At 34.7% G+C, this 17,257-nt stretch overlaps 1 protein-coding gene across 2 annotated transcripts in view; it reads left to right on the top strand.

Moving 5' to 3' along the window:
- The window catches only part of LRP12 (LDL receptor related protein 12), a gene marked incomplete at its 5' end in the record, with an annotated part of 78,482 nt that overhangs the window by 32,577 nt on the left and 28,648 nt on the right, over positions 1–17,257 (top strand). The window contains one exon of one of the 2 annotated variants that reach the window (XM_079722549.1): positions 5,850–5,906. The exons of the other annotated variant lie outside the window; for it this stretch is intronic. Coding sequence (XP_079578675.1) covers positions 5,850–5,906 — 57 coding nt within the window. The remainder of the gene's footprint in view (positions 1–5,849; positions 5,907–17,257) is intronic. 2 annotated transcript variants of the gene reach the window in all.

Genomic DNA, 17,257 nt, shown 5'->3' with positions numbered 1-17,257 from the left:
ACATAAAATGGGGGGGCTTAAAAATGTAGAGCTTTAGTATGCATTCAACATTAACAGCTTAAAATAGACCATTATAAACATAAGATATTTAAGCCTCATGAGAACCACAAAGCAAAAATCTGTAGTAGATACACAAAAGAGAGAAAGAAATCTCATCAGACCACCACAGAAGATCATCAAATCACAAACGAAGAGAGCAATAGAAGAAAAAAGGAAGAACGGAATTATAAAAAAGCCAGAAAACAATGAACAAAATGGCAATAGTAAGTCCACTGTGGATTTCTTTCTATTGTTGGTTAGGACTGCCTGTTGTCCTGTGTCTGAATTTTATTTTTAACATGTTTTTTCCAACTTTTTCAGACACAGGACAACAGGCAGTGTAAGACTGTGATCTCTGAGAAAACGGAAACAAATTAGAATGAGTTCTTTTATTGCACTAGCTTTCTACCTGGAGAAAGCTGGTCCATAACCCATTGTTCCACCATGACCATCAGCAGGAGTTCTGTGTTTGAGTTTTTAAAAATCTTTTTGTTGCTACTAAGAATTGTGTCTTCTGTGTCTTCTGACTGGCCATTGTTCGTATTTACAAAGGCTTTTGATTTTTTGTATGCTTATTTTATATCCTGCTACTTTACTAATTTTCATATTGTTTATAACTTTTTCTTTTGACCGTCTTGGGTTTTTTAAATAGATACACAATCATATCATCTACAGATAGATGTAGTTTTACCTCTTCTTTTTCAATCCTTATGCCTATAATTGTGTTTTCTTATCTAATTGCCCTGGCTAATATCATGGTGGGCACTCCTATCTTCCATTCCCATTTTTGAGTAGAAAAGCCTCCCACTTGAGTAAGAAGCTTGCTAATTTTAGTTTGGTTTTATATTGTTTGCTTCTGCTCCAGATGTTCTAAATTATTTTCTCAATAGATTATCAACTCTTTGGTGGCAGGGACTATGCCTCTTACTTATGTATCAACCTACCATTCATTCATGTGTTTGAGCAGATATGGAGTATCTTCTCTGCTAGTCCCTGGGTTACAAAACAAAACAAACCCAGCTATGTCCCAGCACCACATCACACTTCTCCACCCCACCTTCCCCCACCAAGATTAAGATCTGCTGAGGAATATAGACATTACACAGATAACAGAAGTGTGATAAATTTTCAAAAAGTGATGGTATTAGATATTCTAGGAACCTATAACAGAATGACGTAACCTAGGATGGGGGAATCAGGAGATGCCTTCCTAAAGAAAGAACATATTAAAGAAAGGTCCAAAGGCAGGAGAGACAGCTGACCCTTTTCTGCAAAAATCTAATATTTCTGGAGAGGAAAATAGAGTGGGAAAGTGAATCACAAAAGATGAAGCTTTTGGAGTAGTTGGGAAGACTCGAAGGGTGGAGAGTTTGGTAAGCCTTATTAGGATTTTGGACTTTTTCTTTAAGTAAAGTAAAATAGGAACGATGTTGGGGGTGTATATATGTGTGTACATATTTTGATGTTCGACATCTGTTCTCATGGCACAGTGAAAACGAGATTGTAGGATGCTGAGCATATAAGTTACTTGTAACTGCTGCTCATGAACTTTTAAACCAGTGGTCTTCCCCCATAACAAATTGGAATAGCTGGTGGCAGGTGGGTTTTAACTCTGAAAGTTAAGTACTGTTTCTTTTACAAGCAAGAAGTATATTCATGTCTAAATTCTTTTTTTAAAAAAAGTAAGGAACACAAACTTCTTAATGACTGTGAATTTGAATTTTTAATCCATCCAATTATTAGCTCTTTGAAAAATTTACTAAGTTGCTATAAGCTGGTTTCCTCGCCTGTAAAGTGAACTGTTGTTTTAAGGATGAGCTGAGGAAAGCCTTGTGAGGCACTTAGGGTTTGGCTGGCACGTATCTATCACGTCTTAGCTGTATTTATCAGCTCTTCTTTAAGAACTTTAGTTCTTAAATAAAAAGAACAACAATAAACAGAAAGAAAGATACAAAGCAACAGGGACGCAGAGACCATAGATTTAGACATCCTGTTAATGATGATATTCTGATTATGCAGGTGAGCAAACTAAATCTTAGGAGAAATCATTCAGTTAAGGCTCATGACTGACTAAACAGTAGAGCTGAGGTTTGATTCCACAGAGTCTGGTTCCAGAGCTCAAACTCAATATCCTATGGCCTCTTTTCCTAAAACAGTACATATCTCTTTTAGAAGATTCTCTCTTGTATTGCAGTAAAAAACGACAAAACCATGTTTCAGCTTGGCAAGAAGAATAATGGGACAATTGCTTACCTTTGGTATTTGGTTAGTAGGACTAAAAAAGAGTTAAGTCGTAAAAAATTATTTCCTGATTTAGGTGATAATGAAACTTTTTCTTGTTTTCTAGGAGTTCTAGTTAATTAGCTGGTCTACTAACTAGTCAGCTGCTAATGCATAGTTATAGAAGTAATGTTTTATCAGACTGTATATTTTTCCAGTATATGGCACCTTTAAAGGGTGACTTCTATGAGAATGTCTAGCATGGCTGCAGTGTAGTTAAAGTCAGGAGATGGTGTGTGTACGTCCTCATATGTGTGGGGTTTTCTTCCCTCAGGAGTTGGGGGTGGGACATTAGGGAAAATATAATGAGCTTTATATCAACAAAGCAGTTTGGGGTGGTGCTCTCTGCTTATAACAGAAATAATTGTATTTTGTAAGTGGCATTTTTGTAAAAATGGCAGAACACCTAAATTAAGTAGCCCACTTACTTCATGTGATACTTAGAATAAGAAATATCTAATAATGTAATCTCAAAGAAAGGAATAGTTATTTGATTTTATTAGAAATTATCATTGATTTTTTAACTTCTAAATCGGATTGTTTTTAAATTAGAGTAAATGTGTGGGAAATTAGCAATAGTATCATGTTTTATGTCTTAAAGTACTGTTATTTCAGTTTTTTAAATCGTTAATAATACTTCTGAAATTATAATATTTTATTTCACACAATATTTATCAGACCTCTTTATTTAGAATGACGGGGAATGAACTATAGTCTCTTCGCCTGTTTTTTTTGATAATATGAATAAATTTTTTAAAGAACTCTGTGCCTGTTGTAGCAAATTCGGTCAGTGCTGAAGTATACAAAGGAAGCCTTCCTCTCTAATTTAAGTTTGTATACACCGTTAGACTCTTCTGTGTGTGTGTGTGCAGATGCATGTACATACATATATCATATGCCTATGTAACATGTGCACAGTAACTATACAGACATCATTTAAAAGTTAAAGTTAGAGCATATGCTAATGTTACTCTGAAACATACTTAACTCAATGTGCATATCTTTCCAAGTGAGTACATATAGAATTACTTAATTCAGTTTTTTGAATATTTTATTGTAAGGCTGTTTTTAGTTTATTCATTTACATGCTGATGGAGATGTAGATTAAGTTCTATTTTTTTCTATTATAAAGAATTCTACTAAGCCCTATAAGATAGGTATTATCTGCTCTGTTTTTGAGATGAAAGTAAGACACAAAGAGGTTATGTAACTTGCCCTAAATTGCACAGCAAGTAAGAAGTGAAACTGGTGTTAGAATCCTAGCAATCTAGTCCAGAATCCACAGTCTTAGATACTGCATTATGTTACTGTTTTCCTTCTGCCCATCTTTACTCTGTTTACTGAATTAGAATAAAAATTTAATGTATAAAATATATCTAATATTAAAACTCCCGAGGATAATTTAATATGCTGCCTTAAGGATATTGGAAACCTTAGGGTCACAAATTACACGGCTTTAATTTGGAGTTGTATCTACTATAGAAGTAGAAGGTTTAAGCCATTGGCTCTCAAATGTTAATGTGCATACAAATCACTGGGAGTGGGGGATGATCTTGTTAAAATGTAAATTCTGATTCAATAATCTGGGGTAAGGCCTGAGACTCTGCATTTCTAATAAGCTCCCGGTAATGCCAGTACTGCTGATATACTTGTAAGTAGCAAAGGTTTAGGCAACTTATACTGACCTTCGGCAAATCTTGTTAGTTGTTTTATTGAATCAGTTTCTTATACCATTTTGTTTAGGATACCAATTTTCACATTGGTACACATTAAAGAAATAATGTGGGAGCTTTCTAGTAGCTTCATTTCTATGTCTGTAACATTTAACATTGTTAGGAAAATTAAGTTGTGGCTTCTGTGGTACTAATGCACAGTACTTAAATAACTGTAATCAGATTTATTTGTGTAATAAATATAGCTTACACACCTTTGTCACCATTTCCACTGTATCATTTTTAATGGTGGGAAACATAACATTTCTTTTAATTTTGAAGGCTGTAGCTCTAGTTGAACTACGAAGGTTGTTTTATCACTATTATTTTATTCTTTAGTAATAGTAAAAATATATTTCACACAGTTACAAAAATGAATTCCTCTTCAGTGCTGTGTGTCAGGCACTATATCAAGTGCTTAATTGGCATGATTTCATTTAATCATCATGAACTCCCTCATTTATTCATCATTTGTTAGCTCTTTGAGCACCTGCTCTGTTCTAGGAACCGTGCATACAGTGATGTGGCAAGTTTACACAGATTCTGCTGTCCTAGAACTTAGCGCATTGGGGGATGCTCTACAGTAATCAAGCAGCCATAGAAGTGTGATGGTTGTAAAAGATAAGTTGTTAATTATAATATTTGCTATTGTCTCTACTCTTTCAACCATCAGGAGAATTCTGCTTTTGCCATCTAAGTTTCTCCCACCTAGCTTCCTCCCCTGCCCCACTCCAGGGAGAATTCTTTCTCTGTCAGCTGGATTCCTGAACTGTTGTGTTGCCAAATTGACCTGATGCATAGAGAGAGAGAAAACTTCAGAAGTAAAGATGAGCAACTTGTAGAAAGAAAAGAACAGAGGTAGATGGAAATAATTTATAATAAAACTAAATTAAATTTTTTTTTTTTTTTTTTTTTTTTTTTTTGTGGTACGCGGGCCTCTCACTGTTGTGGCCTCTCCCATTGCGGAGCACAGGCTCCGGACGCGCAGGCCCAGCGGCCATGGCTCACGGGCCCAGCCGCTCCGCGGCATGCGGGACCCTCCCAGACCGGGGCACGAACCCGCTTCCCCTGCATCGGCAGGCGGACTCTCAACCACTGCGCCACCAAGGAAGCCCTAAATTAAATTTTAAAAAAGAACAGCTGAGGGACACTTTACTGATTTAAAGGAGTAAATAATCTCTATTTTAAATGGGAGTCTTTTTAAAACCACTTTTATTTTACTAGGTAACACTTAGTAACTCATTTCAGTAAGTTACTTGAACGCTTCCATTTGCCCAACTTTGTGGTAGGAGGTGTAGAAAATCAGGGGCTACCAAAATAGGATATAATCATGTCCCTACTCTAAAGACTGTTAGAGTTGTTGATGAGATGTTGAAGGATTTAGAAGGTAATGCAAAACATAGGACATGGGACACACGTGTGACCCCAGCAGTAAGCACATTCTGGACTAATTAAGCATGCTTTTAGAGGAATGCTGTTTTTAAAAAGTATGTGATTGTCTCTTTTCTGGTAATAGTACTAAGTTATCTTTTGACTATTAACTTGATAGAAAATTCTTTCTGGTATTAATCAGATCTATATATTTGGCCTTTATATTACACTACATTGTAGTGATTTCCAAAACGTTTTGATTTCCCTACTACTATTATAATTTTGGGCTGCCTAGTACTGTTTTGAAGATTATTGTAAGAGACTTCAGTTTCATTTCTGGATATTACAAGTAGCTCTATGCACCTGTTTTTCTATTAGAGGGAGAATCTGAAATATTTTTTTAAATTTTATCTTGGAAATTAGTTTATTCATTATGTTTAATTTTAGGAAATGGTGCTCTTGCAGAACATTCTGAAAATGTGCATATTTCAGGAGTGTCAACTGGTAAGTCATTTTTTGTAATGTTTAAATTTCATGCATGACTTCTGTGGTAAATATTGACAGCCACCTGGTATCTTATGAAGTGATATTTGGCTATAAAAATTATTACTGCTTTTTGCAGCATGTAATAAGGAATGAAGTAACTGGAATATGGAGAAATTCTCATAAGATAAAATTGATACTTGCATGCCCATGGATTGATTATATTTTTCCAAACGGACTGCATAATTATTTTTCCATACAAACACTGAGCCAAGAGAAAAAGTTAGCTCAAGTTGAATTAGTGTTTTCTTTACATACAAAGTTATATGAAATGAAATTTATTAAAATGTAATTTTGAATGCTATTCCTAGCATTAGAGCCTTAGAAATTAAGCATTTTGCTTGATTTTTTAGATTAAAAATACTACTATGCATAAAACTGTAGTACTTGAGTGCACAATTTATATGTTACTAAAAAGCAACCAAACAACATATTTGTGTGCATGAAATTCAGAAACTTGTTGAGGTAAATGCATTTTTTTCCACTCATCTAAGCTTTTATAACTTAATAATTATTTAAGGGCCCATAACTATTAAAATGTTCATTCTTAAAAATGTAAAATAAAAAACAAGGAACTACTGTATAGCATGGAGAAATATATTCAATATCTTGTAATAAACTGTAATGTAAAAGAATCTGAAAAAGAATATATATACATGTATATATATACACACACACACACACACATAATTGAATCACTTTGCTGTGTACCTGAAACTAACAAAACATTTTAAATCAACTACATTTCAATAAAAAAAAAATTTTTTTCATTCTTGGGTGACCTCCACAACTTTGATACCATTTTTGCATTATCAACTACAATTACTAGGATAGCAGAATCTTTAATTTTTTGCATGTATGGAAATTGAGTTTCTTACTATTTTATTATTTCCCTATATTCTTGATAAGTTTTGTGTGATTAAAAAAATTGCACTTGGTATATTTATCAATTTATTGATTGATTTCTTCATGTCTTCTTGGAATTTTTTGGTTATTTTTTTCTCATGAAGGAAAACTGAATGTTTTTCTGTTTTGTTTTATGTCTCATTTTATATTCAGAAAGTGAATAGACTTAAGTACTCTAAGAGTTAGTCTGTGCTAGGCCAAGCAGATTGACAAGCCTGGTTTCCTGAAAATGAAAAGCAGGCGCTTTTGCAGCCTGCGTTAATTCTTTTACAGTGTGTTTCCCCATTTTCATATGCTTTCAAATGGCATACAGTTGTGTACATCAAGTTAAAAAAGGTTCGTTTAGAGTTGATCTTAATTTTCTCCCTTTTTCTACTTTGGATAGCTAATGAAAATTATGATTACTTTTCCAAGTTGTAATTATGAAGTAAGAAGTTGTGTAGAAACATTTAATTTACACATCCGAATAGTTACTGTCTAATTCAGTGATTTTCAGATTTTTTGTTCTCAGGACCCCTTTTAAGCTTTTAACACTATCAGGGACTGCTCAGGCTGCCATAACAAAATACCAAAGTCTGAGTGGCTTAAATAATAGATATTTATTTTCTCACAGTTCTAGAGGCTAGAAGTCCAAGGTCAAGGCGCTGGTGGGATTGGTTTCTGGTCTGAAGACCTTTCTTCCTGACTCGCAGATGGTGCCTTCTCGCTGTGTCCTCACATGACCTTTCCTCTGTGTGCACTCAGAGAGAGAGGCCTGTGGTGTCTCTTCCTCTTCTTATAAGGACCCCAGTCCTACAGGAGTAGGACCCCATCCTTATGAGTTACCTCCTTAAAGTCCCTAGCTTCCAAATACAGTCACATTGAGGGTTATGCCTTCAACAAATGAGTGTGGGGAGGACACAATTCAGCCCCTAACAAGGACTTCAAAGAGTTTTTGTTTATGTAGGTTATAGCTACTGATAATTACTGTATTAGAAATTAAAACTGAGAAGTTGTTTAAAAACTTCTTAATTCATTTGCTAATGAAAGTAGTGTCTATTGCATGCTTACATCAATAACATAATTTTATTAAAAATGTAAAAATTAAATACATCAATAAGAAGAATGGTATTGTTTTATAATTTTGCAAACCTTTTAAAGATTGGCTTAAAAGGAGATACCTGGATTCTCACATCTGTTTCTACGCTCAGACTTTTGTAACATATTGCTTTGTTTGACAATATGAAGACAATCCAGCCTCACACGGTTGTGTAATTTGAAAAGAGAGGAGTATTTCCATAGCCTTTTTCAGATAATTGTGAATATTCTTCTTTGATCCTATACCAAAGCTCAACAAGTGCTTGTTTCTTAAAGGTTAGTTGCAAGTAGGATCTGAAACCATATCAGTGAACATTTTGTTCTCTGTTTTGCAAAAGTCCAGTGGCCTTTCTTGCCCTTTAAATGGGTTTTTTTTTCACCATGCATCATTTTGTAATATGAATTAGTTATTTGAAAATATTGGTTTGCTGAATTATGTGGATTTACAGGTTTATTTTCTCATAGTTCTGGAGGCTAGGAGTCCAAGATCAAGGTATTAGCAGGGTTGGTTTCTTCTGAGGCACCTTTCTTTGGCTCGTAGATGGCAGTCTTCTACCTGTTATCTTCACACGGTCTTCCCTCTGTGTGTGTCTACGTCCTGATCTCTCCTTATTAGGACACCAGGCATATTGGATTAGGGCCCACCCATATGACCTCACTGTAATTTAGTTACCTCTTTAAAGATCCTGTCTCCAAATCCAGTCACATTCTGAGGTACTGGCAGTTAGGACTTTAACATAGGAGTTTTGGGATTGACACAGTTCTGCCCATAAAAAAATGAGTGTTTTAACTAAATGTATTTATGTGTCAATAAATTACTTAATTTCAGAGCTCATTGTTTATGCCTTATTGTTTTTCTGAAGGTTGGTCTTATAAAATCTTTCTTCTATGGAAAGAGAAGAATAACATGAAGTCTATTCCAGTTGTACCATTAAAAATATAAATGAATGCTCTCTCAAAAGGTGCTTTTGGATATACAGATTCATTGCAATTTTTCTTTATTTAGTCAATATGGAACTGTAGAAGGTGTAATGCTTGATATAGTATAAGCCTTCTGAATTCCTTGCATCCCCAGTTGAAATGAGAGTCCTTTCAGTGCTGGTATAAATGGAAAATTAGCTTTTGGAAGAATCTCTAAACGTAGGACTTGCTTTCTCTTGAGACCAGCAAGCAACAGAAGTGGTGAGGTGACTCGGTGTTCTGTGGTGCTGCCTGCTTCTGCTCCGCACCTGCTCTTTTTGCCTCTGCTACTTTATTTGACAGTGCTCAGTGCCTTAGCTCATTCATTCTTTGCATTCTGGAAATTTTAATGACATTTTAGAAAGAATTTTAACTTACATGCAGTAGTATTTTCAGGTAATTTGTGGTCCAAATCAGGACACTTTGAAAGCAAAAGGGTATACTGTTTTTAATAATGCTGATACCACAGGCAAAACCAGAACTATCCTGGACAGTTTGGGAGGTAGAGCCACCCTATCTGTAACGAATTAAATTCATTCAGCATGTATTAAACACCTGATGTGTACCTTGTGCCAAGAAGGGTGGGAGTTAGCAGTAAGTAAAATAGTACTGCCACAGGAACTTACCATTTAATGGAGAAAGTAGACATGTGAAAAATGCCCCTGTAATGTGGCCTTAATGTAGTAAATCCTATGGTAAATAATGACCACGTTAAGTTGGATCACGAATTTATTTAAAAGGCCTCGTTACAATGTCTGGTGTGTAGTAAATGACTTCGTATTTTTCTTACTTTATTTAATTGTGAGTAGTACTAAGTACTTAGTTTTGTTTATTCATATAATTTTTATGGGAATTAACAATTTTTGCTTGATAATATAGTTTGGCTTCTTACGCTTAGGGTAATTTGTTTCTATTTCTAACGTTCTAGTCATTTTCATCCTCCTCAGATCTTTGCTTAGAGATATGTTTTTGTCCTTTTGCTGGTTCTTATGCTATAGGAATTGTCATAAGACAATGTAAATTATCAAAAAAGTATACATCTAGTGGTTGTATAATGGAAAAGAATGACTGGATAAAGTATTCTCTTTTACATATTTTTTTCTTTAGAACTTTTCATGGTTCGGAAATTTAAATCTGCTTTCATTTATAAAATAGAGAAAGGAGAAAAGACAAATGGTATTTTTGTAAATCTAATAATATGTGAAAATCATTATGAAATTACATCATAGAAACTGCAAGTAATATAATTGTATATATGAGACAATAGGAAGGCTATTTTAGTGTTCTTTTTAAAAATGTAAATTAAATGACTCATGTTCTTTGTTAAATGTCTAAATTTGTAAAATAGCTAATGTATTGCTCATCTGCTACATAGAATGAAACTTTTTTAGATCAGATTGATTTATACAAATTGAACAAATATATTTGATTTTTAATATGTATCCACTTTAATTGAATTTTACTCTATAATCTATATTTATTTGAGTCAGAATAATTCTAGATATAATAACCTATAATGGAAAAGAATCTGAAAAAGAATAGATATACACATATATACACATGTATAACTGAATCACTTTGCTGGATACCTGAAACTAACACAACATTGTAAATCAACTATACTTCAATTTAAAAAAAAAAAAGTAATTCTAGGGCTTCCCTGGTGGCGCGGTGGTTGAGAGTCCGCCTGCCGATGCAGGGGACACGGGTTCGTGCCCCGGTCTGGGAAGATCCCACATGCCGCGGAGCGGCTGGGCCCGTGAGCCATGGCCGCTGAGCCTGCGCGCCTGGAGCCTGTGCTCCGCAACGGGAGAGGCCACAACAGTGAGAGGCCCGCGTACCTCAAAAAAAAAAAAAAAAAGTGTAATTCTAGATATAATTTGATTATGTCCTCATTACTCTTGATTACTTCCAAATTAGTTTTTTGCTTGTTTCAACAAATTCTGTTTATGCATTATACAAGTTTCATTAAATGTTTAGAAAAATTGGAAAAAGAGCAAAAAGATTACGAAAATCACCCATTAACCCTGCATTCTTAGTATAATTAATAATATTATAATTTACTTCATTTGTACTTTTTCTGTGCGGACCTTAAAGGTAAGTGTATATGCATTTGGATTGTAACTAATTTTATCTCCTGCCTTTTCTATTTAACATTTTATAGAATATATTTTTTACATAGTTATTTTAATGCCTGTATAAAATTTCCATCCTGTGGCTATATTGTAATGTTCTTAAACATATCAATGGATTCTTTTCCAATGGGTTCTCCCTAGTCTGTATCATGTTGCAAGGAACATATTAATATACATTTAGCCCTTTTTTAATTTCTGAGATTATAGCCCTTTTTTAATTTCTGAGGTTATTTCTTTAGCATAGATTTCTAGAATTGGAATTTCTGTATCAAACGTCATAAATAATGTAGTGACTCTAGAAACCTTTTGTCAGATTGCCTTCAAAAAGGATTGTATTGATCTACACAGCTATCTGCAAGGTATGAGAGCACTTACACTGCATATAATGCATGTTTTTCCGGTTTAACTGTTTTCTTACTATGTTTCTATTAAAGTCCCAACCTTTTATTTTCCCCAAACTGTTCAGAAATGTAACTGTTTATTTCTCCTCTTGATTCATGGCCTGGAGTTGTGACATTGCAAAGAATAAAAGAATAGGATTGGCTTTTATGGTTAGGCAAAAACTACCCTGAAATTTAAAAATGATTTTTTGGTGGCTAGTAGGAACAGATGTTGGGGCATATGCTTTCTCGATTAGAAAGTTTTTATGTATGAAGTTTAACACGTTATTCCCAATTCACCAGTGACACAGCTGCTAAATGTTCGTACCTCATAACATCCATAGCTAAAAGCTCTACCTGAGGTTAGCCTGATCTTGAGTCTACTTTACATTTGACTTCAAATCTTTTGTTAGGCAAGGCTGAAGTTTCTGGGTGTGGAGAAAGAGAGTTATCTGTTTGGGAAGTTTCTTTCTTAATCCTTGTTCATATTAACTGAATTAGCAGAGTATAGAAAATAGTAGTTGTTAGGCGTTGTTCTTCCTATGTTCTGTCAGAATTTTTATTTCATCAAAATCATCACCCTTTCTTGCTTTTGCGTTTTTTCATTTTATACTTCCTATTCTAGTACTCAAAGGCCTAGCACACTGCTGGTCCTATAAGTCTTTTTAAACTAATAATTTAGTTGTGGCCTTTTAAAGTAGGAGATATTATTTTCTAAATTGCAGTAGTTTGCTTACAGATTGTTTAGCAACATTTTACGGAAGTGTGGAGCACTATAGTAAAATGGCTTTTGTTTTAACCACAGTTAAATAATAATACAGTAATTTGAACTTTCTGTGGAAGAACATCTAGTCTGGTAATACTTTTATTATTCTAGAATTTTCAGATCTTCCAAACAAAAAGTCTGAAAGGAAATGAAGCTTAACCTATAATTATTTGATAGCAGTTTACAGCTTTTTTTTTTTAATGTAGAAAAGTTGCATGAATAAAGCAGCAGGTGCCCCTTTGTACCTTTCCTGTTATTTTGTTATTTTCAATTATTCAGTTAAATACCTGGACCTCTTGCTAAACTTATGAAAAAGAATTTCACCAATTCTTTTGTCCAATACAGTGTCTTTTATCCATGTTTCAAACCGAGAGAAAAAAAGAAAGCTTATATATTTTAGGGTTTTTAGGATTTTAGAATATAAAAATATAACTTAGTGTGAACCCAAGAAACTGTCCTTCAAATGAAGAAAGTGAGTGGAGAATACAAGACAGAGTACATTTTTTTAAAAAACCAACAACACATTAGTTTAGGAAACTATTAACTTTTAAAGGCATTGCCTGCCTTCAGAGTTTATTTTTGAGACACTTCAGCTTTTGGAGTAGAGCATTCCCTGTAAGTTTTAGAAAAGAAAGTAATGGTAGTATTATATAGTACTATAGTATATAGTATTATATAGTACTATAGTATATAGTGTTATAAAGTTTATATATTATAAATGTTTATTATATATTATACTTTTATATGTAATATTATATGCTATGTAATTAAATATTGTTTATAACATTTTATTATACAATAATATATTTTATGTGAAGCATTTACATAGTCATAACATTTCATATGTTATCACATATTTACTGAACAATTACATATTTATAGCAAGATTGTTATATCTTATAATTGTTTATTACTATAATAAACAATAAATAAACTCAACAGCAGAACATTAAATGTACCAGGACCATAGACAGAACAGGTTGTAATGTGACAGAAGTGTGCGATGCTTAGATGGTAGAATTGAAGTTTATCTGCTCAAGTGAGTGGGCCAGATCCATTGAAGGTAAAAAACAAGTTGCATTCAAACATTTGACATTTTCTTTTCCATTCTTTAACTTTGAGAATAAACCTTTTTTTACTTTGAGAATAATTCTTCAGTGTGAGATCATGTTAATTTTTTGTACTTTTGCTAAGGCATGGATTTAAAGATACTATGCATCTGTTGTGCAAAAGCCAGTCACTTAGCAGGTAGGCAAACTGAATTTTGGTTTTCAGGTTGACTAACAGACCAATACAAGTTAGGGGGTGGTTTGATCTTAAGCTGCAGTGATAGAAATACAGTATCCAGAACAAAGTCCGTCATAGTTCTGTACTCCTCCCTAACAGAGTCTGATATTAGTTTTGTTTCTGGGTATCACCCTTGACAGAAGACACCAAGACTGGAACACTCTCAGAAGAAGATGTGAGTATACTAAAAACTATATCAAGGCTGATAGAAATGACTTAGAAAATTGTGAACTCCAAGGCCAATTTATCTCTGCTCATGTGCTGATTCTGCCTTACCTCTTCTATGTTTCCGGCAAGAATCACAGTAAACTTCAGAAATTAATAGTTTTTCCCATTCAGGAAATAGAAGTTGTAGTTTGCTTAGCATTTCATTCACCTGGAGTGCTTAAATTTAGAAAATGTAGTAACATATCAATCGTTTTTATGCTCTTCCAGGAAATAAATTGCCCTTTTATGTCCTTTTTAAAAAAGACAGAAAAGGTTGAATCTTCTGTATTCATTTTATCTTATGCTTTGGTAGCAAACTTCAAAATTACTCTTGCCCTTAGAAGTTTTAGGATAAAGCTAGTTAGCTAGTTCCATTAAGAGTACTCTCCTGGGGCTTCCCTCGTGGCGCAGTGGTTGAGAGTCTGCCTGCCGATGCAGGGGATGCGGGTTCGTGCCCCGGTTCGGGAAGATCCCACATGCCGCGAAGCGGCTGGGCCCGTGAGCCATGGCCACTGAGCCTGCGCGTCTGGAGCCTGTGCTCCGCAACGGGAGAGGCCACAACAGTGAGAGGCCCGCATACCGAAAAAAAAAAAAGAGTACTCTTCTGATCTTATTCATATTGTGCTGTGACCCTATTACAACTTAAAAAACTGTTTTTTCTATTTTTCCTTCTTATCTTTTTCCATATTTTGTACCTACCTTGACTTTTTAAAATATATATTATTTTACTGCCATGTAGCCTCTGATTATTATTTGTTTGTTCTGGACATTAGTGAGCTTTAAGAAAGCAAGGAATTACCTGCCTTGAATAGAGTTGAGGACCAAGTGAATATTTTGGTCCTTAAAAAAACACTAAAAATAATAGGAATAAAGATATTGCAGTGTTCATTCTTAAGTATCTGTACTAATACAGAGGAATGAATATCCATTTAATATTCATTCTGGATATAGGATATCCTGCTTGCCGTAGAAATGTATGATTTCTGGAAATAAGTCTGCAAGTAATGAAAGAGTATCCGGAGTGTGAGTGATAAATTAATATAAAGTTTTCTGCTTGCACTGATTTTTAACTTTATTTATTTTTAATTAAAAAAATTTTTTTTAACCAATTAAGTTTAATTTTATTTTTTTTCTGCTTTATAACAAATTTAATCAGTTATACATATACATATGTTCCCATATCCCCTCCATTTTGCGTCTCCCTCCCACCCTCACTATCCCACCCCTCCAGGCGGTCACAAAGCACCGAGCTGATCTCCCTGTGCTATGCGGCTGCTTCCCACTAGCTATCTATTTTACATCTGGTAGTGTATATATGTCCATGCCTCTCTCTCACTTTGTCCCAGCTTACCCTTCCCCCTCCCCATGCCCTCAAGTCCATTCTCTACGTCTGCATCTTTATTCCTGTCCTGCCCTTAGGTTCTTCAGAACCTTTTTTTTTTTTTTTTTAGATTCCATATATATGTGTTAGCATATAGTATTTGTTTTTCTCTTTCTGACTTATTTCACTATGTATGACAAATTCCATCCACCTCACTACAAATAACTCAATTTCGTTTCTTTTTATGGCTGTAATATTCCATTGTATATATGTGCCACATCTTCTTTATTCATTCATCTGTCGATGGGCACTTAGGTTGCTTCCATGTCCTGGCTATTGTAACTAGAGCTTCAGTGAATATTGTGGTACATGACCCTTTTTGAACTATGGTTCTCTCAGGGTATATGCCCAGTACTGGGATGTCTGGGTCGTATGGTAGTTCTATTTTTAGTTTTTTAAGGAACCTCCATACTGTTCTCCATAGTGGCTGTATCAATTTACATTCCCACCAACAGTGCAAGAGGGTTTCCTTTTCTCCACATGCTCTCCAGCATTAATTGTTGATTTCTTGATGATGGCCATTCTGTGTGAGGTGATACCTCATTGTAGTTTTGATTTGCATTTCTCTAATGATTACTGATGTTAAGCGTCCTTTCATGTGTTTGTTGGCAATCTGTATATCTTCTTTGGAGAAATGTCTGTTTAGGTCTTCTACCCATTTTTGGATTGGGTTGTTTGTTTTTTTGATATTGAGCTGCATGAGCTGCTTGTATATTTTGGAGATTAATCTTTTGTCACTTGCTTCATTTGCAAATATTTTCTCCCATTCTGAGTGTTGTCTTTTCGTTTCCCTGGTGGCGCAGCGGTTAAGAATCCGCCTGCCAAAAAAAAAAAAAAAAGAATCCGCCTGCCAATGCAGGGGACACGGGTTTGAGCCCTGGTCTGGAAAGATCCCACATGCTGTGGAGCAACTAAGCCTGGGCACCACAGCTACTGAGGCTGTGCTCTGGAGACTGCAAGCCACAACTACTGAGCCCATGTGCCACAACTACTGAAGCCCGCGCACCTAGAACCCGTGCTCTGCAACAAACAGAAGCCACTGCCATGAGAAGCCCAAACACCACAACGAAGAGTAAACCCCGCTCACCACAACTAGAGAAAGCCCAAGTGCAGCCAAAAATATAAATAAATAAAATAAATAATTTAATTTAAAAATTCTGTTTATGCTTTCCTTTGCTGTGCAAAAGCTTTTAAGTTTCATTAGGTCCCATTTGTTTATTTTTGTTTTTATTTCCATTTCTATAGGAGGTGGGTCAAAAAGGATCTTGCTGTGATTTATGTCATAGAGTGTTCTCCGTATGTTTTCCTCTAAGAATTTTATAGTGTCTGGACTGACATTTAGGTCTTTAATCCATTTTGAGTTTATTTTTGTGTATGGTGTTAGGGAGTGTTCTAATTTCATTCTTTTACATGTAGCTGTCCAGTTTTCCCAGCACCACTTATTGAAGAGGCTGTCTTTTCTCCATTGTATATTCTTGCCTCCTTTATCAAAGATAAGGTGACCATATGTGCGTGGGTTTATCTCTAGGCTTTCTGTCCTGTTTCATTAATCTATATTTCTGTTTTTATGCCAGTACCATATTGTCTTGATTATTGTAGCTTTGTAGTAGTCTGAAGTCAGAGAGCCTGATTCCTCCAGCTCCATTTTTCTTCCTCAAGATTGCTTTGGCTATTCGGGATCTTTTGTGTTTCCATACAAAATGTGAAATTTTTTGTTCTAGTTCTGTGAAGAATGCCATTGGTGGTTTGATAGGGATTGCATTGAATCTGTAGATTGTTTTCGGTAGTATAGTGATTTTCACAGTGTTGATTCTTCCAATCCAAGAACATGGATCTCTCCATCTCTTTGTATCATCTTTAATTTCTTTTATCAGTGTCTTTTAGCTTTCTGCATACAAGTCTTTTGTCTCCTTAGGTAGGTTTATACCTAGGTATTTTATTCTTTTTGTTACAGTGGTAAATGGGAGTGTTTCCTTAATTTCTCTTTCAGATTTTTCATCATTAGTGTATAGGAATGCAAGAGATTTCTGTGCATTAATTTTGTATCCTGCAACTTTACCAAATTCATTGATTAGCTCTAGTAATTTTCTGGTAGCATCTTTAGGATTCTCTATCTGTAGTATCATGTCATCTGCAAACAGTGACAGTTTTACTTCTTCTTTTCCCATTTGGATTCCTTTTATTTCTTTTTCTTCTCTGCTGTGGCTAAAACT

This window comes from Hyperoodon ampullatus, assembly GCF_949752795.1.
Source record: "Hyperoodon ampullatus genome assembly, chromosome: 17".
NCBI lineage: Eukaryota > Metazoa > Chordata > Mammalia > Artiodactyla > Ziphiidae > Hyperoodon > Hyperoodon ampullatus.
The sequence above is the reverse complement of the archived record's forward strand: the minus strand, read 5'-3'. Positions and strand labels throughout refer to the sequence as shown.